This window comes from Lupinus angustifolius, chromosome LG08 (assembly GCF_001865875.1).
Source record: "Lupinus angustifolius cultivar Tanjil chromosome LG08, LupAngTanjil_v1.0, whole genome shotgun sequence".
NCBI lineage: Eukaryota > Viridiplantae > Streptophyta > Magnoliopsida > Fabales > Fabaceae > Lupinus > Lupinus angustifolius.
Genome location: NC_032016.1, coordinates 9,096,569 through 9,123,290, shown reverse-complemented (window position 1 = coordinate 9,123,290; position 26,722 = coordinate 9,096,569). Strand labels below are relative to the sequence as shown.

General features: G+C 31.0%; 4 protein-coding genes and 1 pseudogene across 8 annotated transcripts; 3 read left to right on the top strand and 2 right to left on the bottom strand.

The window, feature by feature from the left end:
* Positions 1,517-4,227, bottom strand: LOC109354830. The gene is made up of 6 exons (XM_019597582.1): positions 4,161-4,227; positions 3,959-4,023; positions 3,089-3,177; positions 2,821-2,946; positions 2,093-2,193; positions 1,517-1,891 (listed from the first exon to the last, which is right to left on the bottom strand). The coding sequence occupies exons 2-6, from the start codon at positions 3,999-4,001 to the stop codon at positions 1,771-1,773; spliced, it is 480 nt and encodes a 159-aa protein (XP_019453127.1). The 5' UTR covers positions 4,002-4,023; positions 4,161-4,227; the 3' UTR covers positions 1,517-1,770.
* On the top strand, positions 8,379-9,409 carry LOC109353881 (annotated as a pseudogene).
* Positions 10,569-13,728, top strand: LOC109354828 (beta-carotene isomerase D27, chloroplastic-like). 5 transcript variants are annotated; one of them, XR_002108609.1, is made up of 9 exons: positions 10,574-10,898; positions 11,012-11,151; positions 11,249-11,341; positions 11,664-11,725; positions 11,802-11,908; positions 12,554-12,646; positions 12,883-12,932; positions 13,368-13,415; positions 13,471-13,728. XR_002108609.1 is itself a non-coding variant. In XM_019597579.1 (8 exons), exons 1-7 carry the CDS (start codon positions 10,691-10,693, stop codon positions 12,921-12,923), a joined length of 744 nt encoding a protein of 247 aa, XP_019453124.1. In that variant the 5' UTR covers positions 10,574-10,690; the 3' UTR covers positions 12,924-12,932; positions 13,368-13,728. The 5 variants fall into 5 exon arrangements, 4 of the variants coding, with proteins under 4 accessions (XP_019453126.1, XP_019453124.1, XP_019453125.1 ...); XM_019597579.1 differs by having other exon boundaries at positions 13,368-13,728; XM_019597580.1 differs by lacking the exons at positions 13,368-13,415; positions 13,471-13,728 and adding an exon at positions 13,101-13,193 and having other exon boundaries at positions 12,883-12,931.
* Positions 13,748-17,293, top strand: LOC109354831 (calmodulin-like protein 11). Its single transcript, XM_019597583.1, has 6 exons — positions 13,748-14,458; positions 14,573-14,730; positions 14,821-14,898; positions 15,080-15,229; positions 15,481-15,485; positions 17,281-17,293. The coding sequence occupies exons 1-4, from the start codon at positions 14,383-14,385 to the stop codon at positions 15,212-15,214; spliced, it is 447 nt and encodes a 148-aa protein (XP_019453128.1). The 5' UTR covers positions 13,748-14,382; the 3' UTR covers positions 15,215-15,229; positions 15,481-15,485; positions 17,281-17,293.
* Positions 15,848-19,194, bottom strand: LOC109354827 (pentatricopeptide repeat-containing protein At3g63370, chloroplastic). Its single transcript, XM_019597577.1, has one exon. The coding sequence runs from the start codon at positions 19,064-19,066 to the stop codon at positions 16,151-16,153; it is 2,916 nt and encodes a 971-aa protein (XP_019453122.1). The 5' UTR covers positions 19,067-19,194; the 3' UTR covers positions 15,848-16,150.

Genomic DNA, 26,722 nt, shown 5'->3' with positions numbered 1-26,722 from the left:
ATTGTTTTGTTTCTAACAAAGTGAATATGAGTACCACTTGTTTTCCTAATTTCTCTTTATTTTTTTCTAATGAATTTTTATTGTGCTGATAGAAAAAATATAGTATATATATATATTAGTTTGATATGAATGTTAAATAAAGTGTTGTATTATATATAAAACATTGCTTGGGTTGGAGGGCAGAAGTATTGGGATGGCCACCAATTAGATCTTATAGGAAGAACAATTTACAACAGATGGAGGAACAGGTTTAAGGACTAGGATGTATGTAAAAATGAGGAAAGATAACAATGAAGTTTGAACTATTAAATTGTTGTCCTTCTAAGGTTGGCTATTTTGTTTGGAAAATTATAAGAGGAAAGATAACAATCAAGTTTGAACTTCATAAAAGGTTGATCATTCAATCAGAAACTGATACGGTTTGTGTTTTTTGCTCCCAACAGAGAAATGAGAATGTAATCTAATATGGTGAAAATAACCTTTTACCTAGGAACTTGAGTTAATTTATACTCTTATACAACATTAGACTCATAGGTATGAGCTCATGATAAAACAAACCTATACTCAATCAAATTAGCTTACAAGTTTCAGGTCAAACTGACATGCCAATAGGAATACACTAACAACACCATCAACCTTCTTTGGAACTCAAAAGCACCACATTGCATTTGTGTAGAGGCTCTTTTAGGAAATAATGTTAACTATGTATGTCTTACTTAGAAGGAGGATCACACCATCACATAGTAGATCAGACTATGTAATGATCAACCAAAACTTTCTCAACACTTACTATTTTTTCGCATGTTTACCTATTTAGTTTGACAATTGATATACAATTGGCTGTGATTTTGCATCGCATTACCTTAAGAACTAGTAAACAATTTTATCATTCACATGAGTAAACCAATCAACAGACAATATCAAAAGTTTTGAAGTATAATTTGATTAGTAGTAATCTCATTGATATGACTAATAAGCAATAATATTATCTTCAACTCAACCCAACATTAGTGCAACTGATTATAGAAACAACAAATATGAAATATTGGCTATGGATTATTGAAAAAAAATGACAAATCAACAATATCATATTCTGATTAGGTTGCTAACCCTCACGAATGTCTTCTAAAATTGTCTTCATTTCATTCCTCTCATAAACACACTTCCCTGTATTTCTTGTTTAATTCTTGCATCCTCACTTTTATAAATTTTAATTTTATAAATTTTAATTTGTACCTTTAGTACATCCTTATTAAAATTGTATTTTTTCTAATAAAAACATAGAAGAATACTCTTGTTCACCACCACAAAAACATCGAACACTTCTTGTATAAAACCTATACCAAGGTCTAATTTTAATGTTCCTTTAAACCAAAAGAAAAATAGGAACTTCCTGGTTAAATCGAAAGTAAAACCTACTACATATTTTATTTTTAATTTACTGTGCCCCCATTAGTTAAACCACAGTAATGAAGAACAAAATGAGAAACATTGTACCATTATGCAATACTATAAATAAAACATAAGACCGCATCACATAGTAATTAGCAAAGTTCCAAGACAGAAATATATATAAGTGCGTTCAATTTGCTTATTACAGAAGAACACAAACCACTTACTAATATTTCATCACGAGTTTCCTTTTCATCAAACTAAATTTGGTAGCAATTTATCCAATAGTAGTAGTGAATTTATGCCATCCAAATTTAAAACCACCATAAAGCAAAAGATTGTCTAATTATCATACCTAGCATTATTGCATGAAGCGCCCTAACGAGTCTTTTTGTTTTGTTGGGAAGAACTTTCTTTATCACTTTCTTCATCACTTTCTCGAGTTGATGCATTTTTTATTGCACACCTTTTCACCCTCATCTTTCGAACAGTAACACAACTGGTGTACATAGTTCATTGCAAATTTAATACACTCATAAGAAGATTATAAAAAAAACAGTAAATATATACAGTATGATGATTAGTGCTCAATCTAACAAAGAGATTGAAGGATATTCAATTTCAACCTAAATATATCTATATTTTTTAGATGTTGTAGTAGATTATTCAAGTATTGTTCTAACTAAATTTTATTATATACCCTGCATTGTGAATCATAACTTGTTCTGGTGTTGCCTTATTGCGCAAGATTTCCTCCTCCGTTGCATACCTTGTTGGTTTCCCCTCAAGCATGAACTCCACCTACATTCAAATAACTTGTAATTGTAATGAATAGCTAAACAGAATAAGTGGTGTTAGAAAGACATGAGGGAAGATACACTAGTTAACCTATGATAAGTAAGAATGAATCAATTGGGTAAAAAGATGGTACTACCAATGGTCTCCCCTCTCACCTATTTTGGTAAGAAATTAATCTTTTTCGGGTTTCGTGATTGCCCCTATCAAAAAGTGTTGCTCACAGAAATCGAATCTTCGACCTTAGGGATTTAGTGGAGCCTCACATCACTAGATCAATGGATTGTTGGTAATCAATTGGGTAAATTAAAGAAGTGGTGTTTGAACAATTTCATTTTAACTACGTTGGAAATGTGTTCTATGAATTTTCAAGGCTTGCTTAGGTAAGATCACAAATTACTTAGTCATAAAAGAATCTGGATAGTAATTATTAGCTAGGGTTTCATAAACTATGTAGTTGAGAAAAATCACAATTTACAACAAAGAGTAACATTCAACATAATCTGGCTATATAATAAAATTGTTGGAAGTAATTCTAATATACCAGAGGGAAATAAAAATAAGGATATGAAGAAAGATGCACATATTAATTAATGGATTCACTGAAATTAATCAAAATCAAAGAACTCATACTTGATACAAATTCGTTTTGGAATCATAGGAACAAATGCTTCCTATGGTTTTAATACCCTCAAAATCCAAATATACATGGAGTCCTTGGCGTGGACAAGGCTTGTTTTTAGAAGCCCTTCTTTTCTTCTGCAAAGAAACAATATCAAACATATAAAATTACTTGCATATATATAATCACTATATATTAATCCAAATCTAAACATGAAATATATAATTCCATCAATGGACTTATAGTGTAATGGTTAGATTTCATCAAAATTATACATACAGTCTTTCTAACAGCTTTAGGTTTTGCTTTTTTTTTGTTCTCATTTGGAGCACTCTCTTTGGTAACTCTTGGAGAAGCAAAATCTTCATCTGCAAAAGAAGTAAAGGTAAGAAAATAGTTGAATGAAATTAATATATATACATACCCTAGTAGTGTGATCCTTGAATCAAATGATGTGATTTCTAAGAAATCTCCCTCATGATGTAACAATTCTTAATTAATATAATTAGTTGATAATAATCTTATTATTACAAGCATTGTTTAAAAGATCAACCAAATAGCGAAGACTTATTATTACAAATTAAATGGTAGAATTATAGGACCTATGGTTGTTTAATATGATTCTTTTCCTTCACTTAAATGTTTAGTTTGATCCAAATTTGTGGAAGTTTAATATGTTCACAGATCTAAGAAAACAAATATACGAATTTCAAAGATAAAATTATAATTTTTCACCATCTTCATTTTATTTTCCAAAACATTGATCTTAACTTCTAAAGCATTCCATTCTCATCAATTTTAATTTCTTATATACTTCTCAATCCAAAAGTTTTCTTTGATTAATTTACCCATTTACTTTTATCAATAGGCCAACCGAGTTTGTTATGATTTCTCACAATTTCTCAACCCTCCCTCAATTTTATTAAAAAATCAACATTTTGATGTCACAATAATCATATATTGAATCACGGACAAGAATCATATCATCAAATGAAAAAAAAAACCTAAAAACAAATAGTGAACTCATGTAACTTATATATCTAACTAGATAAATAAAAATGTATAGCATAAAAATTGTTAGGAGATAAAGAAAAATTGAAATACAGGGTACAACAATTCTCTACTAGATTAAATTAAAAGATGATTTACCTGCGACGTCAAAGGATTGTTGACTATTTTCATGGTTGCTCATTTTTATGCGAGGCTCTTAAGTCCTAATCAAATACCCAGACAAGAATTGAAAAAAAAATCTAGATCAATTGGACAGTTAGATATGATCAAGTAAAATTTAAAATCTCAAAACAAATTTCAAGAGAAAGAAAACTATTAAAATTCCCTAGATTTATCTTACCACAGATCCAGCTAAATGTTGAGAGAACAATAAATCTAACTTTGAAAATGAATATTTGGTGAGGACTGAGCTTTTTTATAAGGGGGAGAGAGAAAATAATAGAGGGCAGAGGGGTTAGGTGACAGACGGGGAGAATAGAAAAAGTTCACAATTTGTTTAGTAATAATAAAGTTACAATACAATGCATATTTGTTAGAATTCAAATTCACTTAGATGTAATGCATTAAAAAAATAGATTATTTTCTCACAGCAATTAAAATTTTGTGATATATTTTTTTATAGTGAAAACAATATCTCTTCATATTAGGAGATAACTTATCTCCTTCAACCAATAAAAATATATTATGCGTATTATTTTGTTTAATTTAAGAAATATTTTTCTAAAAAATGATTAAATTGGACACATTTAATGACTTTAGTAACCAAATGATTTAATCTATCTCCTTATACTAGAATATACTTTATTATCGTTTTTAAATAACTCCTAAATTGTAACTGCCTTTTTAAGTTTATTTCTAAAAATATATATAAAAATACTCTAAATTTTATGTTTTTTTGTAAGTGAAGATCATAAATTATTTTTTCTTCCTAATTACTCCTTTAAACTTTAAATATTAGTAAAATCAGTCTAAATATTGAAGTAATATCAATGAATAATTCTAACTCATGCATTTTACTTTAACAACAACTTATAAATCATTATTATTTAACTTATTCTTTTTTATATAATGTTGGTGCATTAATTACTTTTAACTTTAAATTTTACTTATTTTCTTCTTCTCAATCAATTTGTATTTTGATACAAGTTTCCTTCTACTATTAACATTGTCTAACTTGCATTGTTACTATTATGTGTCTCATGATAATTGTTTCTTTGTTGGGATATTAGCAATTTAAAAATATTTTTATATGTATATGGACCAATTTCACAAATTGATAAAATTTAAGGAGGAACTAAAATTAGAAGTAGTGCAAGGTTGCTAATTCCATATGCATAAAATTTATAGGGTCGTTTTTATGCATTTTTCCTATTTATTTTATTGGATATCTTGTAGAGGCAATGATAAGTTTATTTACTTTATGATCCTAAAGTTATGAATTTAAATTCTGAAAATAAAATCATTGTTTGTAAAAATAAAACTGTATATATTTATTATCCTCGTACATACTAGGTGATAACATTACACATTGGACACGGTTTGTATAACTTCTTGTGCCTTTAACATTCCAGCTATAAAGTTATATATAAAACAAATAAAAGACTAGTTTTTTTTATGTTTTTTTTTATTTTTATACATTGAAATATCAAATACCATTTAAAGTTGGTAAATAAAATTACAAAATGGAATAGACAATCTTTGGTGTGGTTAGGAGTGGGAAGGAAATATTTTGGTCAAATCATGATATAGTGCAAGCACATAAATATTAAATATTTTGACATTTGTTTATCATTTTACATTTATTCGGATCACATATGAATTAGAATGCATGCATCTACGTTCATGAAAATTAAACTTCTACCTTTTTACCAAAACAAAATTGATTTTGGATGCAATGTATCCTATTGTTTTTTACTTAAAATCTATCCGATTTAAGTAATCCTTTAAAAAATACAATTTGAGTAATGTTATTAAATTTTGTCAATATAAATTGTAGGTGTTTGAATGATTTTCCTTTTTGTTTATCTTTTCTAATTAACTCGGTAAGATATTTTCCCATTACGTTTACCTGTTAATTATAGAACTACAGAAAATATAAAGGTTAACTTATTTGTGAAAATCTGTTTAAAAAACTTAGTGTGAAAATTATATAAATTTAAATTTTCAAATACTATTGGGAGATATCTCAGGCAATACTCAGGAGATATTACCCTTATCTATATAAGTTTTTTACACTATTAACACATCATCTACTATTGATTTGTAATACTTTTGTTTGAAAGTCAATACTAACAAATAAATGAAATGGTGAAGATTTGCTGACAGTATAAAAATCACTTACATTATTAGTGTACACATATTAAATCCTAAAACTTATGGGGGCTGGAATCAATTGAGCTTAAAGTGGAGTTACACTTTTCTCTTCAAACTATGCTCATTAAACTTTTCTCTTCAAACTATGCTCATTAAACTTTTATCTTCAAACTATGCTCATTAAAGTTTATTTGCTTTATAAAAAAGTGTCCAATGACTCTAAGTTTCATTGATGTCAGTGCTTATCCACATCTAGATCATGATTGTGTCTAATATTTATCTTCGTCCAATGCTTATACACGTTCCAAAATTTGATTGAGCTCAATACTTTTTAGTAATGTACTCCTATTCCCATTATTAGAGCAATTTCCTTAGTTATTTTCTTAATCATATAAAAACAATATCAATTTTAAAAATAATATGGCAGTTTTTTAATATAAACATCAAGTTTTTACCAAAACAAATTTTTTGTTTGTGAAAACTTATCCGATTCGAGTAATGAAATTAAAATTTGTCAATATGTCTTGCATATTTTCGAATATTTTTTCCATTTTTCTATATTTTCTAATTGATAATGTGAGATATTTTCACTATGCACGCTTAAATGTTAATTGTAAAACTATTAAAAATATAAGGGCAATAATGTATAAAGCTCAATGAACTTTCTACCTTTTATAAATAGGTATCATGAACTATTTTTTTTCTTCCTAATTACCTCTTAAACTTTATCATTTGGTGAAATTGATCTATGTATAAATTTATTTGTTAAAATATTTATAGATAATAGAGAAATTGCTACAATCAGGCTCACAATAGCATGAATATCATAATGCATGTTAGTCAACATTAAAATCCGGAGGAAACCACAATTGAAATACAAAATTGATTGAGAAGAATAAAAGAAGTAAATCATATAATTAAAAGTGGTTAATAAAATAATATTGTTATATATACCCAACAACAAAAAATTAGCAGTCGAGATTAAAAAAGTACATGAGTTAAAATTTTCATTGCTTTTAATTTAATATTATCTTTATATAGAGATCAATTTTACTCATAGTTAAAATTTAATGGATAGTTAGGACGAGAAAATAGTTTATGATACCTATTTGTAAAAGATACAAAGTTTGTTGTGTTTTTATAAATAAATTCTCAAATATAAAAGTTAACTTATTCATGCAAAATATATAATTTAACTCAGGAATCGTATCAGGTCAAAGATTAATGATTTGGTTCATGTGAACAACGTTTTTATACGAGATAGATACACACTCTAAAAGGATATCCAACGTGTGTATCTTTAATTATATAAAAAAATATGATTTAAATTTCTAATATTATTTGAAGGGTCTCTAATTGGGCTCTCTCATGTATCATATTGAAGGATACTCTTAAAAATAAAAATGTCTTTAGCTTTTGTATTTTTTTTAAATAAACCTATTATCATTTGTATTGTGTTACTAAAAACCATATATTGATTAAATAAATTGATATAAGCCTGGAAATTGATATAAAAGACCGTGTATAGAATTATCCATAAGCCTAGAAATTGTCCATCCCATTACATTCGAACTTCTAGCATGATTTATCCCATATAATTTTTTTTTAAACAAGAAAAATCATTTGAATTAAAAAGACTTGTGAGCAATCCAATAGCATAAGGGAGATTAAGATTCTCTGAATCACATTTAATCTCACATATTTATGGTTGATATAAAATATTAATAATATCTTAAATGTTTAATTACCTTGAATCAATTACAATTTTGGTAACTAATATGATATTGCTAATACCTTGTTAAATTTCTAAGATGATCGAAATGTCAAATATTTAATTCATGAGAGCCATGTTTGTTCGGAGAGACAATCATGCATCTCAATATGAGTTAGTTTCTTGTCCAAAGGTTGAGGAGATACAATTGATAGTACAAAAAATTACAATTATGATAAACTTAATAGAAAATATATCATTATTTATATATCAATGATTTGTTGCCCTGGTAATCCAAAGGGTAATCCAAAGCATGTGTGAGCCAATAAAAATATGTCATTTTAATTAAAAAAAATTAAATATTCATTATTTCTGCTTCAACATGATATGATATACAGTTTGAGTCTTTCAGACACCGAATCTTTATCCTTATTTGTATAGAGCATCACATAACAACATTACATTAAATGATCATGTAACACTCTTAGATGAAAGAGATCACATCACATGTCTCAAACTTTATGCCATGTCAAAATGTACCATCCACAAGATAAAGTACATCACGTTTGTTTTTATTATATATTTTAAGCTTGAAGTATACAATTTAAGAAATATAATTTATGTATTTTTATAGTAATTTATGTAATATTTTATTATTTTATCATTTATTTTTATATAATAATTTATTTCTACCTATTATGACTATTATTAATTAGGTAGACATAAATTGTAAAAATAATCATTAACGTTAGCATTAACTTTACAAAAATACTAATTTTTCTATAAATTATTACATTTTTAGGCAAATGTATCTTCAATTCTTCTTCCAAGTAGTATATATATATCCTCCTCGGTTGACGAGTATGATTTTATTTACTATCATCTGACTTTGAAGTCTTTCTCTTCCTTGACAATCATATCATAATTGTGTGGGTCAATGGATTTTTCGGGAGCATGTAAAAATGTGATCAAATCTGAAACAAAGAGGGGTAATTTTCTAAAGTGATCAAATCTGAAACAAGGACAAAGATAAAGATAAGAAAAGACCCACTTCTCGCTCCTCACGTGCCTGAATTCAGGTTCACCTTCAATTTGATATATTTTAATTCAATATCCCGGAAACAACCTTTTCACTTGAGTTAAACCTAAACCTGTCTCTTTACATCTGTCCTTCTCGGAGGACTAGCCGAGAGTCTCGTACACTGAGTTATTATTTATATTTAAATGTCGGGTTTGGATGCAGTTTCCAGTGGGTCGAATCCACAGACAGGTGAAACAACGAGCCCAAGCGAATGGTCGTGTAGGTGCAACTGCTGCAGTGTATTTGGCTTCTATTCTGGAGTATTTAACTGCTGAGGTTCTTGAACTTGCTGGGAATGCAAGCAAAGATCTGAAAGTGAAGAGGATTACACCACGGCATTTGCAACTTGCTATCAGAGGAGATGAAGAACTTGATACTCTCATCAAAGGGACTATTGCTGGTGGTGGTGTTATCCCTCACATTCATAAGTCATTGATCAATAAAACCACCAAAGAATAACATCATCATCATCATCTTTTTGTTCCAACTAATGTTTGTTTTCAGAATTAGATGTTGGCATATAAATTGGTAATAATTTTATGTGTTCTTATAACTGTTTGAGTTGGTTGATCTATCATATTCACAGACAATGCTTTCTTTTGGGTATAAAGAGATCATTTATCTTAAATAGTGTTTTACTTCATGTTTCAAAACTAATCAGAATGTTACTTTTTAATATTTTTGTAATTGATTTGGGGTAGGGAATGAGACACTGTCTATTTTGTCCCATAATACTAGTAACTCTTTACGGAACCTAGTTTGTTATGTTCTTCAAGATATGCTATCCATGATGACAATACAAAAGTAATGCAAAACTTTATGCAGGAGTTGTACAGCCAAGCTTCTGAATAAAATAATTTCTTGAGATTTAATTATTATATTTGTTTCAAAACTCAATTGATTATTTCGTAATTATAACAAGAACCAACAAATTTTACTTATTTGATAAAATTTTAATAGTTTTATAATTGGAATGAAGAATTTTATAGTTGCCCAATAAAAAATAACGAGGCACTGATGATATAATCAATGAAATATTTCATGATTGTGAAAAGTAAATTACTATGCATAACAACAACATAGCCATTGCTCACAATGAGAAATATTCCCTTGCATAGAATGACAAATTTTGACACTATACACAGCCAAATGGCAAAGAAGTTAGCATATTGAAATTTTTTGTCACTTCATGTCTTCATACTACCAAGCTCTGACCACTACTTGTATTGCAATTTACAGACATCAAGCTATGGTTTCTTTAGTGTAAATTTTTTATTGGCAAGTAGAAAAGTGGACCTACAATAATTCCAAAGCCACTCAAATATCAATCATATCCCAATGGTGCCTCATTATTTGTTTCATTTTAAAACAAAGATAGATGGTTCACATTTATGAGGTGATAGATTGCATCATCTTATGATAATTCAATGAAAATCACATGTCCGACTTTTAGTGTCTAATTTGTGTCTTAATCCAATTGAAAATTGATATCTAATTAAAAAGAAAAATCATAAAAAATTATATTATTTGATAGAATGTAATTGGTTTGAAATAAGAGACAATTTTTTTTGAAACGTGTAATCTTGATTATGATAATTACCATAAGCCCACAAAAGAAAGCATCTAGTTGCCAAACCTGCATCAAGACCATAATCTATAAAGCATGAGTGTTATTTGAATATGTGTTCCTTGTTCATGCACTCTTTGTTCTTATATAAGTCTGTTTCACATGAAACTCAGTCATAATAATACTAAGAAATAGATAATGGAGGCAAATATTTTAGCACAAAGCAGGATTCCAACACTATGTTTAGCTCAATGGAAACTCGGACGTAAATCGAAGCAACCATGTGTGGTTGGAGTTCTCACGAGGCCTGTAACAGGTGAAGCAGCAGAAACTAATGTTTACAAAGATAGCTGGTTTGATCATATAGCCATAAACCATTTATCAAAAAGTGTTCAAGCAGCAACAGGTTCCTCCTTCCTTTGCTTTTATATATAACTATTCTGTTGCAAGTGAGCATTTGAAGTAGGTTTGTATATTTTCATTTATCTTTGTTCTGAGTTTTGAGTCATATATATGCAGGACTCAGTAACAGTAAGAGTGGATATGAGAGCTTGGTTGAAGCATCTACTATGGCTTCAAAGGAATTTAATCATATTCAACAACAACAAGTTGTTATTCAAGCACTTGACAGAGCTTTCCCTAGGCCAATACTTTTACTGGTAACTTCATTAGTGTTTTGTATTCATTGTTGAAGTTGTCTTATTTGTTTCATTCTCATTTGGAATGATGTTGTTATGCATGAATGAGCAAGGGCAGATAAGGACACTGCTACCACAATCTAAATTTGCAAGGGAATATTTTGCCGTATTCACAACTTTGTTCTTTGCTTGGTTAGTCGGGCCCTCCGAGGTAATTAGTACTTATCTCTCTATTAATAGAAAGTATTCTTGTTCAACTCCGGTCTAACCTGAGAACCTTACTTTTTTAAAAATGGGAAAGATTTGTGAAACTGTATATCAGAAAAAGTGATTAAAAGATACATGCATGTTACATGTTAGAAATGTTATCAAACTAGGTATGATCTTGTGGATAGACTCAAATTCCTAGGTCCATTAGTGTCCATACACAAATAGATAACCTAATCAACAAGTGTATGTGGATGTCATTTTACTTCCAAACATATTATTCATGACCCTAAAAATGTTAACCCCATTAATTTCATCATGTAAAGGTTAGAGAATCAGAGATCAATGGGAGAAGAGAAAAAAATGTAGTCCACATAAAAAAATGCAGGTAAGTCTAGCTAACTTTCATTTATCACTATCAAAGTCATTGCAAATACCAAAATTTATTCAAACAATATGTGCAGGTTTTTAGAAGAGTCAAATTGTATAGGCATGTGTATTAATCTCTGCAAAATGCCATCTCAATCATTTGTAAAGGACTCTCTGGGTATGCCACTAAACATGGTCCCTAGTAAGTATAGCTACATAATTTTATTGCAAATGCATATTCAACCTCACTTCTATTTTTTCCAACACCAATATAATTTAATTACTTTGCAGAAACTTCTGGTTTTATATTATTATGGAACCCACTTTGAGAGGCTTAATTTAATATTTATGCTATGAAAATTAGTAAAGAAAGCTACATTCTTTATGTGTATGTTTCTCAAATTGGCAAAAAAATGAATTATGCAACTCATAAAAAAACTAAAGGTGGATACTTCAGCCTCACCAATTCAATGGGTCCCCTCATGTACCCACTTAGGGTGCCAAATTGCATGTAGGCCAGTCCAAAACTCAGTTGAGGCTTTCTAAAATACTGATAAATGTTACACACATTGCATGTTTGTCATAAAGAATTTGACACCTAAATAATAGCCATAGGTTAAGCTTTATAGTGCATTTTTCCATAAGGGACCTGCTAGCAACTTATTTGTCATGAACCCACCACAAAAAATATGATTTCAGTTCACCAAAAGCATTGAAATTACATCATCATGACACAGGACTTTGATTGATAATGGACAATAGTAAACAAGGGAAATTCTTATAGTTAAATGATTGAGTATATCCCTTTAGAGTCTTATTGTTCGTTTTTCTCTCTTTTGATTTGCAGATTTTGAAGACATGAGTTGTGAGATGATATTTGGGCAGGATCCCCCAGAATCAAATGATGATCCAGCATTGAAGCAACCATGCTATAAACTATGTAATAAACTTACTATCACATTGCTTACATTAATTTACATGCCAAATGTGCAAAATGAAGAAAAAGTGCCTCCTGATTATTGCATTTGATTAGAGACATGTAACATGCTAGTAGCATATCAGCACCAAATTTGGTTGCATTCTGTCAAAGTAACACTGGTTTAAGAAACTTCAAAAATAATTTAGAATTCCAGAAAATAAAATGTCACTAAAATTGTGTGTTCATATATCATGCAGGCAAGGCAAAGAAAAATCATGCGACGAATTGCCTCAGTTAACAGAGCAGGTAGAGAAGAGTAATTTCAGGAAGAAAAAATGCATTCTATACCAAACACTAATAGTAAAATGAATCTACTTTGTTTTGTCTATGGAAAAATTAACATGTTTATTGAGATTCCAATAGAAAACTGGGATATATTGGTATCTGCTTGAGAAATTCCACTATGAATTATTAGTGGCAGCTACTTGATGAATCAATGAAGCATTGAATTCTGGTTAGAAATATCAGTCAAGTTGAAAAAAATGCTAAATTTCAATCCATTTTCATACTTGTATTAAGTATTTTAGTCATAATAGAGCCTTGGAAAAGTCTTAAATGTGTGATGAGGATTGGATTTGGAATGACATAACTAGTGTCCTTTATTTCTCATGCAATGAGATTTGATCAAATAGCTTATATTATTTGTGAAAAGTGGTTTTGACTGAAGAATCTTTGTATGCTTTTTTCAAGTCATTAAGGAGTGGAGGGAACAATATTACAAGAGTGTCTCCCACCTATTATGCTGCCAAAGCTGAGACTCATCAACCATCTTTCTCTTTCTCTCATTATTAGTACAACAGATAAGTGGTCCAATACCACTATAAACCTATGGAATTTCATTTGCTAGTGGATTACCATCATTTCAATAGTCTCATTAATATGACTTAGAATCTATAACGTCTGTATTCATTAGGCAATAAAGAGTCAATATGGTAGTAAGAAATATTTCATCTATTACGTTGGAGCATTTATGTGACTCATTATACTATTCATGTATAAATTATATGTCTTATTGATGAATAAAATCAAGCCTCTTACATCACATCTTTTTTCTCTGAATATATATCCCCCTTGTATCATATATTATGTTAACTTGTTATAATACATGAATATGGTTTTCAATAGAGTTGCATTATTTGAAAATCAAAATTTGACACCTTTCTTCTCCAATAAATGAAGTTATAAGTATCTTTCACTAATTTTTTATTAGTATTTTTAATCTTTTTATGTATACACACATGTCAAGAAAACATCCCCTGCAAGTTTTTCATCATGAATTGGAATGTTAGAAATGGAGGGACAATTATGTAAATAACAATTTGATCTATAACTATCCCAAAGTACAAGAAAATCAGAACAAACTATGTAAATAAATAGATGCAGACAATTATGTAACTAAACAAAAATGTTCACTGGTTGAAACTTTCCCACATTCAACAAGGATCCATAACACTCTTCTGGAAAATTTCCTTCTTTTTGAATTGAAAATTCTCCACAACCGTGTTTTGACCTTTTCAATAATTAACAAAAATGGTCCCTCTAATGCAGTCAAGAATCTATAAAACCAAAAATGAAGCATGGATCAAAATAGCACTATAACACAATAAAAACTTGTTCTTTTTCACCTTTGCCTTAAGCAACAAGCAATTAATCCTCTATTACATTTTACAAAGTTTCCACTTTCAGCAGCAAAAAAAATGGGTGATGCATTGAATGAAGATCAGATTACTGAATTCAGAGAAGCTTTTTGCCTTATTGACAAGGATTCTGATGGTTTGTTCTTTTGCACCTTCACCTTAATGATTATGATTCATTAATGGAATTGGTTTGAAAAGAGCATTTTTTTATACTGATTTTGATTTGCTAAAAAATGTTGGTTATGTATAGGATTCATTTCTGTGGATGAACTCTTAACAATTATCCAAACATTAGATGTAAATCCAATTAAAAAAGAAATCCAAGATATGATTAGTGAAGTGGATATTGATGGTAAAGGGAGCATAGATTTTGTAGAGTTCTTGAATATCATGGGAATTAAAATGAAGGTAAGGAACAAAAACTTTGTCATTGCTTACAATAGTTGATAAAAGATTAGTTTTTTTTATGCTAATGATGTTAGTTTTCAATTGTAATAGGAAAGTTTAGCTGAGGAACTAAAAGACTCGTTTAAAGTATTTGACAGAGATAATGATGGATATATATCGGCCACTGAGGTAAACAACATGTTATGCACTTGTTATATATAATCTTGCTCTATATAACAATTTAGTAGTGTAATATATAAGTGCAAGATTATATATAACAAGACTCAGTTAGTTTTTTTTCTTCTAAACTCATGCTTTGGTATAATTTGATAATGACTAAAAAGAGCTAGATATTTTTGATATTTTGCAGCTGAGACATGTGATGATGAAATTGGGAGAGAGATTGACAGATGAAGAAGTTGAACAAATGATTAGAGAGGCAGATTTAGATGGTGATGGCCAAGTTAGTTTTGAAGAATTTGTAAGGATTATGATGCTAAATTGATTTGAAGTTTGAAGTCTAAGGACAAAGTAACACATAAGTTCATTGACATTATGTGTAAATTGTTCTATTATTACAATGTTTTAATGTTGTAGAGTTTTCTTTTTGGTCAAGCTCTGACTCCATGGTCTAACCATGTTCTAATAATTTCTTTTATGGTTAATTAATACTAATGCAATATATACATAACTATGTGCTAATCAGCAACCAAATAGAAGGATGTTGGATGTCGCACCCAATTTTCAGTTGAACACTAATGACAAGACTTATTGAAGTCGTCACCACGTTTTTGTTGGATAGACATGTGTTGGTGGGCGATATATTCAGATTATTGAAAACTTAAAGTATTGATTTTTTAACTAGTGTTATCATGTGCTGATTAGATTAGCAAGATTTTACTAAAGCATTTCTTTCTCTTCTTAAATCTATCTCTCATCAACTTATTACTTGTTAAGATTGAAACAATTCAAAGACAGGTTTACATCTCTGCATTCTCCTCTGCACTACATGGACAACCAATCTCTTGGAAATAAAGTCTTATTCGTCGTGGCGGTAAAGCGGCAGAAGATTGACCATCTTCCATATGAGTAACAAGTCATCTTCAAGAAGTGTAATCTTTAAAAGTTAGTTACTAACTGTCAGAAATCTGTGCTTCTTGCTTTAAGTACAAAATAATAACCCCACATAATTGAAGGTCAATGAATATCTACACTAAAAATGCAGAATAATAACCCTATATAATGATATTCTAACACTATCTACCATGTTTCCTAAGCTCGAATCAGGTGATTGCCATCCATCACCAATTCTCATGCTCTGCTGATTGAGATGTCATAAAGAAACTACTACAAATTTGAAGGGCAATTTTAATGAACGCTAAACGCCAGAAACAGAAGGAACCAGAGAAGTGTGCTATAACATATTTTCACTTCACATAGTTCACCAGAAATTTCCACATGAACAGTGCCCTCTTTCAAAATGATGGAACCTATTGGCATCCCTTACAATGAGGGTTCGTTGAGAGACTTCAGCTGCTATCTTAAAGAATGTATGACAGTCATCACAAATGCGAAGGTTCTTCGCAATCCGGATAGGAGTACCCTTTGGGGTAAGAAGCAGACCATAACCAAGAGCTAACCTTTCACTATGTCCATATAGCATTTGTTTTTTCTCTTCTTCGCTAACGTTGTGGAATACAAACTTAGTTTGAGCCCTATAGCCACCTTTTTCCTCCAAAAGTTTTGTAAACTGAGCTAACTTGACATAAATGTCATTAGACTGTGGATGAGACTTGTCTCTTGCCATGAAGGTGTGAATCTTATTCTCAATCTCAACCCAACTACATCCCGGTTTCTTCTTCAACCCATTTCCCTTCATTCTCAACCTCACTTCTTCAACATCATCCCATCTTCCATCTGCTGCAAAAACATTAGATATCAGTACATAATTTCCTGAGTTCTGTGTATCCATTTGTAAAAGGTTCTTTGCAGCAGCCTCTCCTATTTCTTTATTCGAATGAATACGGCAAGCCCCAAGAAGAGAACACCAGATCTCTGCAGAAGGTTTGATAGGCATGTTTCTCACAAAATGGTAAGCCTCTTCGAGGGAATTGGAACGGCCTAGGAGATCAACCAGGCAGGCATAATGCTCTGGCCAGGGCTCCAAATGATATTCATCTTTCATAATTTCAAAAAACCTCTTGCCTTCAGCTATCAACCCTGAATGGCTGCAAGCATATAACAAAGCCAAGAAGGTTATATGATCGGGCCTAACATTTTCATTGGTCATTTTCTTGAATAAATCAATGGCCTCATTTCCACGCCCATGCATTCCATTTGCGTTAATCATAGATGTCCATAAAATTATATCTCTCTGTTTTACAATATTAAATATCTTTCTTGAGTTCTCCACAGTTCCACAGCGAGCATACATGTCCACCAGGGAGCTAGCAACGGGTCCCTCCAGGAAGAAACCCTTCCTAATCAGAAATCCATGAATCTCCTTCCCTTTATCCAATGAAGATAAAGTAGCAGCTGCAGAGAGTACACTGACAAGAGCAATAGAATCAGGTTGAATATTAGTTTCTTTAAGAGAGTAGAAAAGCTCAAGAGCCTCAGTCGCAAGTCCATTATGAATGTAACCTGTAATCATACTTGTCCAAGACACAATATCCTTGGATTCAATTGATTCAAACACGCTTCTTGCATAATCTACATTCCCAACCTCTCCGTATACATTGACAATGGCATTTTGTAGCAAGGTGTCAGCTAGATCTCTTTTCAAAACATAGCCATGGATTTCTTTAATGGTTTCGGATTTCAACCCACAAGCCTGCAAAATGCTTCCAATCATCATGGGATCAACATTCATCTCTTCTAATTGAACCTTCCGGAACAAATCTAAAGCTCTAAGATGACATTCATTTTGTGCGCAGCCAGCAATGATTGTTGTCCAAGAAATCAAATCTTTTTCATGCATATTTTCAAAAACATGACTCATATATTTTACACAACAACACTTAGCATACATATCTATCATGGTGTTCCTGATCTGTAGATCAGAATCCATTCCATGTCTTATTGCATAGGCATGAACTTCCATGCCATTCAATAAATTCCCTAAACGGCCTGATGCTGCAATCATATTTAGCACTGAGACCTGGTCAGGCTTTTGACCAGAATTCTGCATATCCCGGAAGTGTTTTAGAGCATCATTATATAGATCATTTTGGACCAGACCAGAAAGCAATGTATTCCACGATATATAATCCTTGCCAATCATATTTTTAAAAGCTCTTTTAGCATCTTCCACTCTACCACATTTTGCATACATAGCAATCAAAGCATTTGCTACATAGACATCAGCACAATGGTTAGATTTCAAGATAAAAGCATGTATCTCCATACCCAGGCTAATAAAGGACGGATTTTCACAAGCTTGAAGAGCTGCAACAAATGTATATGTATTACTGGAAACACCAGCCTCCAACATTCTTCTCAAGAGTGACAATGCCTCTAAGGACAAACCTGCTGCTACATGTGACGAAATAATAGAATTCCATGAAACTGGATCCTCTTTTTCCTTCATACTGTCAAACAACATTATAGCTCTATCAAGATAAAGACATTTTGCATACATAGCAATAAGCGCATTACACACAAACACAACCGCACCATATCCAGACTTCAAAGCCATGCCATGAATTTCAGCCCCTACGCTGCGCTCATTAAGAGTGCCGCATGCTTTAAGCACAAGAGGAAAAGTAAAAGCATCTAGTGGCACTCCAAGAATTCGCATTTCCTTATACAATTCAACAGCTCCAACATAGTTCCCATTAGATATACACGCACCTATCATAGCATTCCAGGTAAAAATAGTTCTCTCACGCATTCTATCAAACAGTTTCTGCGCATCAATAAAGGAGCCACATTTCCCATACATATGCACAAGCTTGGTATCCAAAAACACTGAACAATGCAATCCATAAGTTTTTACTAAAAGGGCATGCAGTTGTTGCCCTTGTAACAAAGCGTTCTCATTTGCAGAGAGCTGAAGAAGCAGAGAACAAGCCTCTTCAAGATTGAACTGAATTGCAAATGGGTCGTTGAAAAAAATGATCTTTAAGGATTGAAAAGCTTCTTTGAGGGACCCTAGCTTAAGGGTATCCCTCAGCGTAAGAGAATTAGAATGGGTCTTTAAAGAGAAGCTTGGTAAGTGAAGTTTTGATGAGATTGGACGTTGGTGGTGGAAGGTGAAAGCGGTGTTGAAGTAACAGTGTTGTGAGATTGAAGTGGACATGGTAGAGTGGGTGCATGGGAGAAGGTGCAATGCGCCGCACTTGATCAAAGATCTCATGCAATTAGTGTGGCGTTGGTTTGGATAAGATAAATGAGAATTTGATCCTAAAATAATATAAAAGAAGAAAGTGCAGTAAAAAAAACTAGAAACCTGCAAAAAGAATAACTACTATTTCATTCACTAATACTGCTCAATTACATATATAACAAAAATGACGCATTATCGTGGTTAATGTGATTGTGGTCGTTGCAACTGTCGGTACAGTTGTCCATTACTCTAATTTGTTTAATTGTCTGTCTTGATTTCTACATATGATTAATTTCATTAGTGTTCTATGCTGAAGGTTGCACCAGATAGATAGTGAAGAGTGGTACTTACTATTAGTAATATCTTAGTCTGTGTTTCATGTGATTGTTTATCAAGAATATAGCATCCAGTTTTTTTGCCTAACTCTTTAATTACAGCCTTTATAGGAGTAGATTCTATGAGGTTTTCTACAGTGCATTTGATGACCAATCTGCAGTAGAGTGGGATCACCCGTTACGAACGGTGTCTCGTTTCATATCGTAAGCCGATCAAAATGTGATTTTTTATTATTTTTTGTTTTTTTATTCACAACTCAATAGATAATTGTTGTGCTGTAGCTTTGTCTTGTGGAATTTAATGCTCTGAATTTACCCTTCTAGCACAATGAAAAAAATAATAGTGGGTTTGACCCTTCCATGAACTCTACCTGTAGGAGGAGCTTTATAGCACTAGGTTGCCCTTTACTTTGATTGATACTTAGTGTTGTCTTTTTTGTTAGGTTCAACACCCCTTAGAAAATTCTGCTTGGTTAGGAATTTGGCTAGTAAGCTAGTCAAGCATTTCTATTTACATACTCTATTTTGAGACCATGAAGATGTGAAAAATCTCAGGCTATGAAGGTGCTTGATGGGGAAGTGCATGTGTTTCTTTTCTGTCTACATGGTTCATGTAATTAGTTTATTTGTGAGAATGAAAGTTAACAATGGATTGTCACCCATATTATTTGTTTTAATTTTGTGAAATATCATCTCTTTTGTTTTTATTACTATTATCATGAGTGTCTAACATTGTTAAGATATGACAACAACAATCAAGCATTTATCTCATCAGATAAGGTCGGCTACATTAATTGAATCATACAATAACAGTGCTCGGATATGACCTATAATAAAACTTAACACATGTCAAGGGATGCTGGACCGCACCCTTTAATTTGTGATGTCATTTTGATAACTTTTATCAGACAGGTTTTTGTGTATATACTATATTAATGTTTTCTTTGGTAGTTCATTATATGAAAAAGCAATTGCAGCAAAGTTTACTGCCACACTAATCACTAAAAATAATTGGGCATGCCTTCATCTATGTTAATAACTGCATTATTTAAACCTTAATATGTTATCTCATTTCACATTTTGTTATTCTAACTTCTTTTCTAGCATTATGTACTTTCATCATGTTCATTTGTATGTGTCATTTTCAATTTGGATTCGAACTCATTATGGTTTTTTGACCAAACAACTTGTGTTTGATTTCTCGGCATCTTTTCTCTTTTCCATTCTCTCTATCCTCATCATTATTTCAGTGCATGAGTCTCTGCCTTTGGTTGCCCTGCATGTGCATTGAGACTTTAGTTTCACTTTTATAAATGAGAGAGGATATGCTATTTGGGTTAGATTTTCTTAGTTTTCAGACAAATAGAGTCATTTAAATGTAATGTTTTAATTATTGTAAACCAAAGTTAATTATATAACATGTTGAATGACTTAGGAAATATGTGCATAATTTTGAAGCGCATGGAATTGACAATCTTCTTTTCTTTTCATTTCTTACATTTCATTTAATAGGTGCAACCTAGTAGAGAAACTTTTGGGAATTTTGTGTAGACAAACAATCTGTAGATAAAGAAGAAATGAAATAAAACTTCTCATTTTTCATTGCATATCCTTAAGGGTTTGTTTGGGAGTTGAATTTTGAAGGGGAATGAATGGAAAGGGAAGGCTTGAGAGCCATGAAATACACTTATGATATAACTCTCAAGCCTTTCCTTCCCCTCCAAAATCCAACTCCCAAACAAGCCGTAAGAAAACTACACTTTAAGTATTATAATGTGGTACTATGGGTCTAATACTTGGCCCATTTGATTACAAAGTACTAAGCAATTCATTTGTTTCCCTTTCATTCATAATCCTTGAATTCTTTAGGTGGGTAAATAACTCTTTTGGGCTTATGATATCCAGAGAGCCCATCATAACTATGATTGTGGCCACATCGACCTCAAATATCCACAATAGTAAAAAACATTAAGGTTTTCTAAGTTTCAAAAACCATTAAGATAGCATTATTTTTCTTGGTCTGGGTATGTACTATTTATCAGTTATTTACATTTAAGCATATAATTATCACAAATTAGAACAGTGTTACTCTCAGTGTGTTTCATAGGTAACATAAATTGTATATACGCTACCAGATTAATACTTTGAATTAACTTAACAAATTCAAACTCTATTGTGAAGCACAATCTAATTTTTTTTATCGACAAATATTAGTATATTAATATTTTTATTGATTTAAAACAATGATAAAATCATAAAAATGCGTTAGGTAGCCAAGTTGGATAAATTATTGGTAGTAAAACCAGTTGAGGAAGAATCTCTACCATCGAGTGCAAAGATTATGTTACTGTGCATATTCATTTTTTAGTTATATTTGTTGTCAGACATTAATATATAGGCTCTGCAGCATTATTCTCTTTGCATAGGCTAACTGCTTATACAGAAAGTCAAGCAGGTATCACTAGTATATGCAGTTATGCACTGAGATGTACTTGAAAGCTAGGTTGACTTTGATGGCATTGAAACTTAGGAGTTTGAAACAGAAACATGGTACCTAAATCAAAACCATGAGAGTTCTATTTCAATTATTATAATCTAGTTAGAAATTTAATTTTCGATGCTTAATGAATATTTTGACCTGAAGTTTCAATTCTACAACTCTTCACTTGCACTAACAAGGTTACATACATATATTGTCACATACCCCACTAAGTTGGGCTCCCGTGAACATAGATTTCATTAAATTGTAAATACTCATTTTAGTTGTTGATATTTTTTCGACTTTATCGTTTAGTCCTTTAAAGAATAAAAGACCTAAAATGGTTCCAAATTTTTTAAATGTGGGTCAAATTAGTCTTTTTTAGCATATTTTATAACACTTGGTAGTGACTAACTTAACCCACATTTAAAAATATTTCAAACCATTTTATGTCTTTTCTTTTTTGAACGACTAAACCAGTAAGGTCAAAAAATATGAGGGACTATACTCTAAAATTTAAGCAAGTTTTGTTTTTTGAAGTGGGTAGACATAGAGTATAACAGTGCAAGAGGGTATATTTATCTAACATTGCCATTTAAATTGCAACATTTATATTTGTGATATGTGTGGAGTGGATGGTAAATTGGTAATTGTGTTAGGATTTGCAGCAGAAGGAAAAAGGGAGAGAATAGCACGAGAAAGAAAGTTTAGGTAATTATGAGTAGGATTGTAAGGAAGAAAAAGAGAAAAAAAAAGGGAAGGGTCATTGAAATGAGATTCCTTAGTGGAAGATGACACATGCAAATATGTTGAGAGAGAATAGAAGAGGCTTTTGGTTTGTTTCCATGTGCTGCAGAGGGATATGAAAAGAGTCAGTCTTTTTTAGTAGACAAATAAGATGTATTGTACCTTAATCCTGCACCTTACAAATATACTTTCTAAAACCTTGGATATACCACAATACCCAAAAATCTTTATATACCATAAAACCCCACATCATCTTCTTTTGTTAATCCCCATGCTCTCTTTTGCTGTGAATATTATATACTCAGTTTTTAGTCATAAGGAACTTTTTCCATTCTTTTTGTTATAGTTTATATGCTGAGCATGGAAGTGAAACTTTAATGACAACCTTATAATTTCCCATAATTATGTATATTTCTTGGGGGCCTTTTATTACACACTTTCTCCTTTTGTATATTTCATGGCATTCCATTTTGAAGAACCTATGAAAATATAAGGTAAAGTATGCCAAATTGTGAATTATGTGTCTTGGTGTTGAATATTTGGAAAATTATACACACCTAATTATGATAGTTTCTTTTCTATGTGGGTGTGTTTCTGGTAGACATCTATTGTCACCTAACTTGTGTCATTGTATATACCATTAGTTATGGTTAATCAGAAAAATAATTAATTATTAATTTTTTAACTTGAAAATATTTTTTCAACTAATCATACGCGTGTAATATATGTAATAGCAAAATTTATGGGCCCATGTGTTTCTGTGTCTATTATTCATTCCCACTTAGGATCATTGTTAACACTTAACAAATGATTGGTTCATGCAAAGTTTGGTAAGTAGTTAAACATTCACTATATTGACTTTAGCTAATGTTGAATTGCATTTATGAATTTAGTTGCCAACTATAAGATGTGGGGGTGTGCACAAAATTTGATAAAGGGTTCACAAAAAGAAGGCTAAGGAATATTGTAATTCAAACTTTCAAAGCAAATATACCCATCAATTTTTTCCATAATAGTTGACATTTTACCCTTTATTTTCTTTTCTTTTCTCTTTTCCTTTTAATTGATTACCACCATATGTAACCCGGACCACTATCACACTCTACACAAATACACATACACCATAAACTTAGTTTACCTTTTAACTCATGCTTATAATCCTTTGCTCAGTGATTCCTCTTTGTAAAAGGTTCCATTTTTAAAACTCTTCAACCCTCAAAAGAAAAAGTGAATTTGGTTAATGCTTTGGACAATAAATGTGGCTAGCCCCAGCATACCAAAAGTTGTTAAACCATAGTTGGTTTAAGATTTTGCAGTCTTTGTTTGAAATGGGATGAAGTAAAATAGATTTTGCTATGAATGAACACATGCATGTGTCTAGAAGTGCTTTTTTTCCTTAACTTGTCTACCCAAATTGGCAAATTCACATATGATGCACCTTGATCGAAAAATTATGGTCTTGGTATACCTTTTAGGAAAATTACAAACGTAGTGTAAATTTCATGGAATCAGCAAAAGAAATGCCCATTGCCGATTTAGGGAGAAGAGAGAAAAAAATAATTAAAAAAACGAAAAACTCCCCCATTGCCGATTTAGGGGAGGAGGAAAAAAATATAATTAAGTAAAACTCCCTCCTAATACCGATTTTGGGGGGAGTCAGAAAAAAAATTAAAATCAGCATTTCCATTGCCGATTCCAAAAAAGTTATACTAGGTTTATAATTTTCTTAAAAAGTACACCAAGACCGTAATTTTTCGGTCAAGGTGTACCACTCTATTATATCCTTCTAATAATTTAAAATATTTTCCTATGAAAAGATAAGCTTTTGGTGAATAATTTTTTCTTCCTTTTTACCAAGAGATTAGTCCAAGGGACCCCATATATAGAACAGCATGCACTGTGGTTTGTAATACGTTTGGTAATTACAATCACGTAGTGGCCTCACGGGCTACAATTTAGAATTTCCAATCACAAAAATACTTTGGGTAAATTTCTGAGCTTGAAATAATAATGGCCTAGTTAGTGATAAATTGTTACATCACTCATGATCAATAGTGATAATCAAATCTTGATGATACATTAATATATTTCAAACAGATAAGACTAAGACCATTGATCTAGGACAATATAATGATTTTTCCTACTTCACAGTACACTAACATTGAGACAAAAACTAGGGATATGAAGCCTTGGCAATCTCCATCATTCGCTATCTGGACAAAGACTTGACCAAATTATTATACAAATAGTTAAAAAATCACAAGCTCCACCATCATATCAACCAATATATTTCACATTTAAATTTAAGATTATTGCTATTAATTTTTGTTTGTACTATCAACAAATGTCACTCACATAAATCGAATCATTGACATTTTGGTCATCCTGAGATTGATCTAGCGGAGTTTTATACCACTAGACCAATATTTTGTTGGTTATTGGGATTAATTTGATCAATTGCAAAGGGGGTTAACATCTTCCACCAATGATTTTTTTGGCTAATTTTAAAAAATGCTAGAATTTTGTTTATTAGATTTAAAAATTAGATAATTAATTGCTACTTCTTTTTTAGGTAAGAGTAATTACTACTTTACTACATTAACATCCATTTTTAGTATTATTTGTTTTTTTTGTATAGCTGTACCCATTCGCATGTGATATCCTCATCTATCTTCTTCTACGTAATAACCTTTCCCAAACACATTTTTTATCTTGATACTTGGCAATATATCCCATTCGCCAAAGAAAAAAATTAGGCCTAATTGCCCTTATGAATTTTACATATCAATTGCTCTTTACATACACTTTTCTAGTGAAGTTTTTATTTACTAAATTCATTCTTAAATTTGTATAAGATCATATGGTGTGTTCCTTTATACTAACAACTTATTTAATATACAAACCATATATGTAATATATCATGCAATTTTGCTGGTCTTTTTCCTTTTTTATTTTTGAAAGGAAAAGAGAATAATTTATTTTATTAAAAAGCTTGAGAATAAATGCCTTTAAACTGGATAACAAAGAGCAAGATTATGATATGCTTATACACCCAAGGAAGAGATAGATTTCCCTACAATAAGCACCAACTCATATAGTCGTGTGGCTGAAAATCGGGATACGCCAACTTGCGACTCTATTAAGAATCTTTTTTAAGAGAGTCAGGTCAGTTGTCGTACTCCGATTTTTTGCCACACCATTCATATCATGAATTGTGCAACACCCAAACAAATTATGAGAGCACAACAACTTGTTGGTCTCATTAGGTCTAAATGTGATATTTAGGGTATTGATTTTTTAATAACAAACATCACCATGACAATGGAAAGAGTCTAAAATCTAGCTATAGAACGATTATACATATTTTTGGATTGAAATTAGAGCTAGACTTATCCAAATATATTGGAATTAGGAGGAAATTAAATAAACAAATTTTGGTAGTAGCAGAAGAGATGAAAAGCTGGCAAGACAAAGATAGGACATTGATAAGAACAAAAGGACTAATCATTAAAATGTTGCATGTGACATTTTCTCTGTTTACATTCTGACAACAAAGAAAGGCCACCATCATCGTTCTCCTCTCCTTCATATCACATTCTCATCACTTCAATGGATCAAATATATTACAATGTCACCTGGACATTTTTTATAATATATATATATATATGTACTACTAATTAATTAAGCACTAAATGTATGTATATCTAAAATTTTGATGATAATTGTTAGTTTGTTAATATTTTTGTAGTGTGTAAAACTTGAACCTTTAATTTCCTTCCCTCACATATTTTACCTTAACTATCAAACCATTTTATAACTTTTTTTTATTGCTGATGAGACTCAAACCCACAATCTTTTGTACTTTATTCTTTAAGTCTTTCATCATCAAGATGAGACCACCTTATGACTATATATATATGGGAGCGACTCAAATGAGAACAGATATCATATAAAAATTGTGAAAACAATAGATTAAAAGTTAGTTATAGGTCATATGATAGTCATGTAAATGTATATTTTAATCTTAATCATTCAATCAAAATTTACAGTAGTCCATACTAAATATTCTCATTTCTTCATAATCTTCTGTGAGTAGTTACCAATAAATAAATAAATATATATATA

Bases quoted from the DNA above. Each gene is read 5' to 3' on its own strand.
- LOC109354830 (XM_019597582.1), bottom strand. From the start codon at position 4,001: ATGAGCAACCATGAAAATAGTCAACAATCCTTTGACGTCGCAG. The intron at 2,947-3,088 runs GTATGTATAATT...GTTTCTTTGCAG, and splicing joins CTAAAGCTGTTAGAAAGACT to AAGAAAAGAAGGGCTTCTAA. The intron at 2,194-2,820 runs GTATGAGTTCTT...ATTTGAATGTAG, and splicing joins CCAAAACGAATTTGTATCAA to GTGGAGTTCATGCTTGAGGG.
- LOC109354828 (XM_019597579.1), top strand. From the start codon at position 10,691: ATGGAGGCAAATATTTTAGCACAAAGCAGGATTCCAACACTATGTTTA. The intron at 11,726-11,801 runs GTAAGTCTAGCT...CAATATGTGCAG, and splicing joins GTCCACATAAAAAAATGCAG to GTTTTTAGAAGAGTCAAATT. The intron at 12,647-12,882 runs GTAATAAACTTA...TATATCATGCAG, and splicing joins GCAACCATGCTATAAACTAT to GCAAGGCAAAGAAAAATCAT.
- LOC109354831 (XM_019597583.1), top strand. From the start codon at position 14,383: ATGGGTGATGCATTGAATGAAGATCAGATTACTGAATTCAGAGAAGCT. The intron at 14,459-14,572 runs GTTTGTTCTTTT...GGTTATGTATAG, and splicing joins TATTGACAAGGATTCTGATG to GATTCATTTCTGTGGATGAA. The intron at 14,899-15,079 runs GTAAACAACATG...GATATTTTGCAG, and splicing joins GATATATATCGGCCACTGAG to CTGAGACATGTGATGATGAA.
- LOC109354827 (XM_019597577.1), bottom strand. From the start codon at position 19,066: ATGAGATCTTTGATCAAGTGCGGCGCATTGCACCTTCTCCCATGCACC.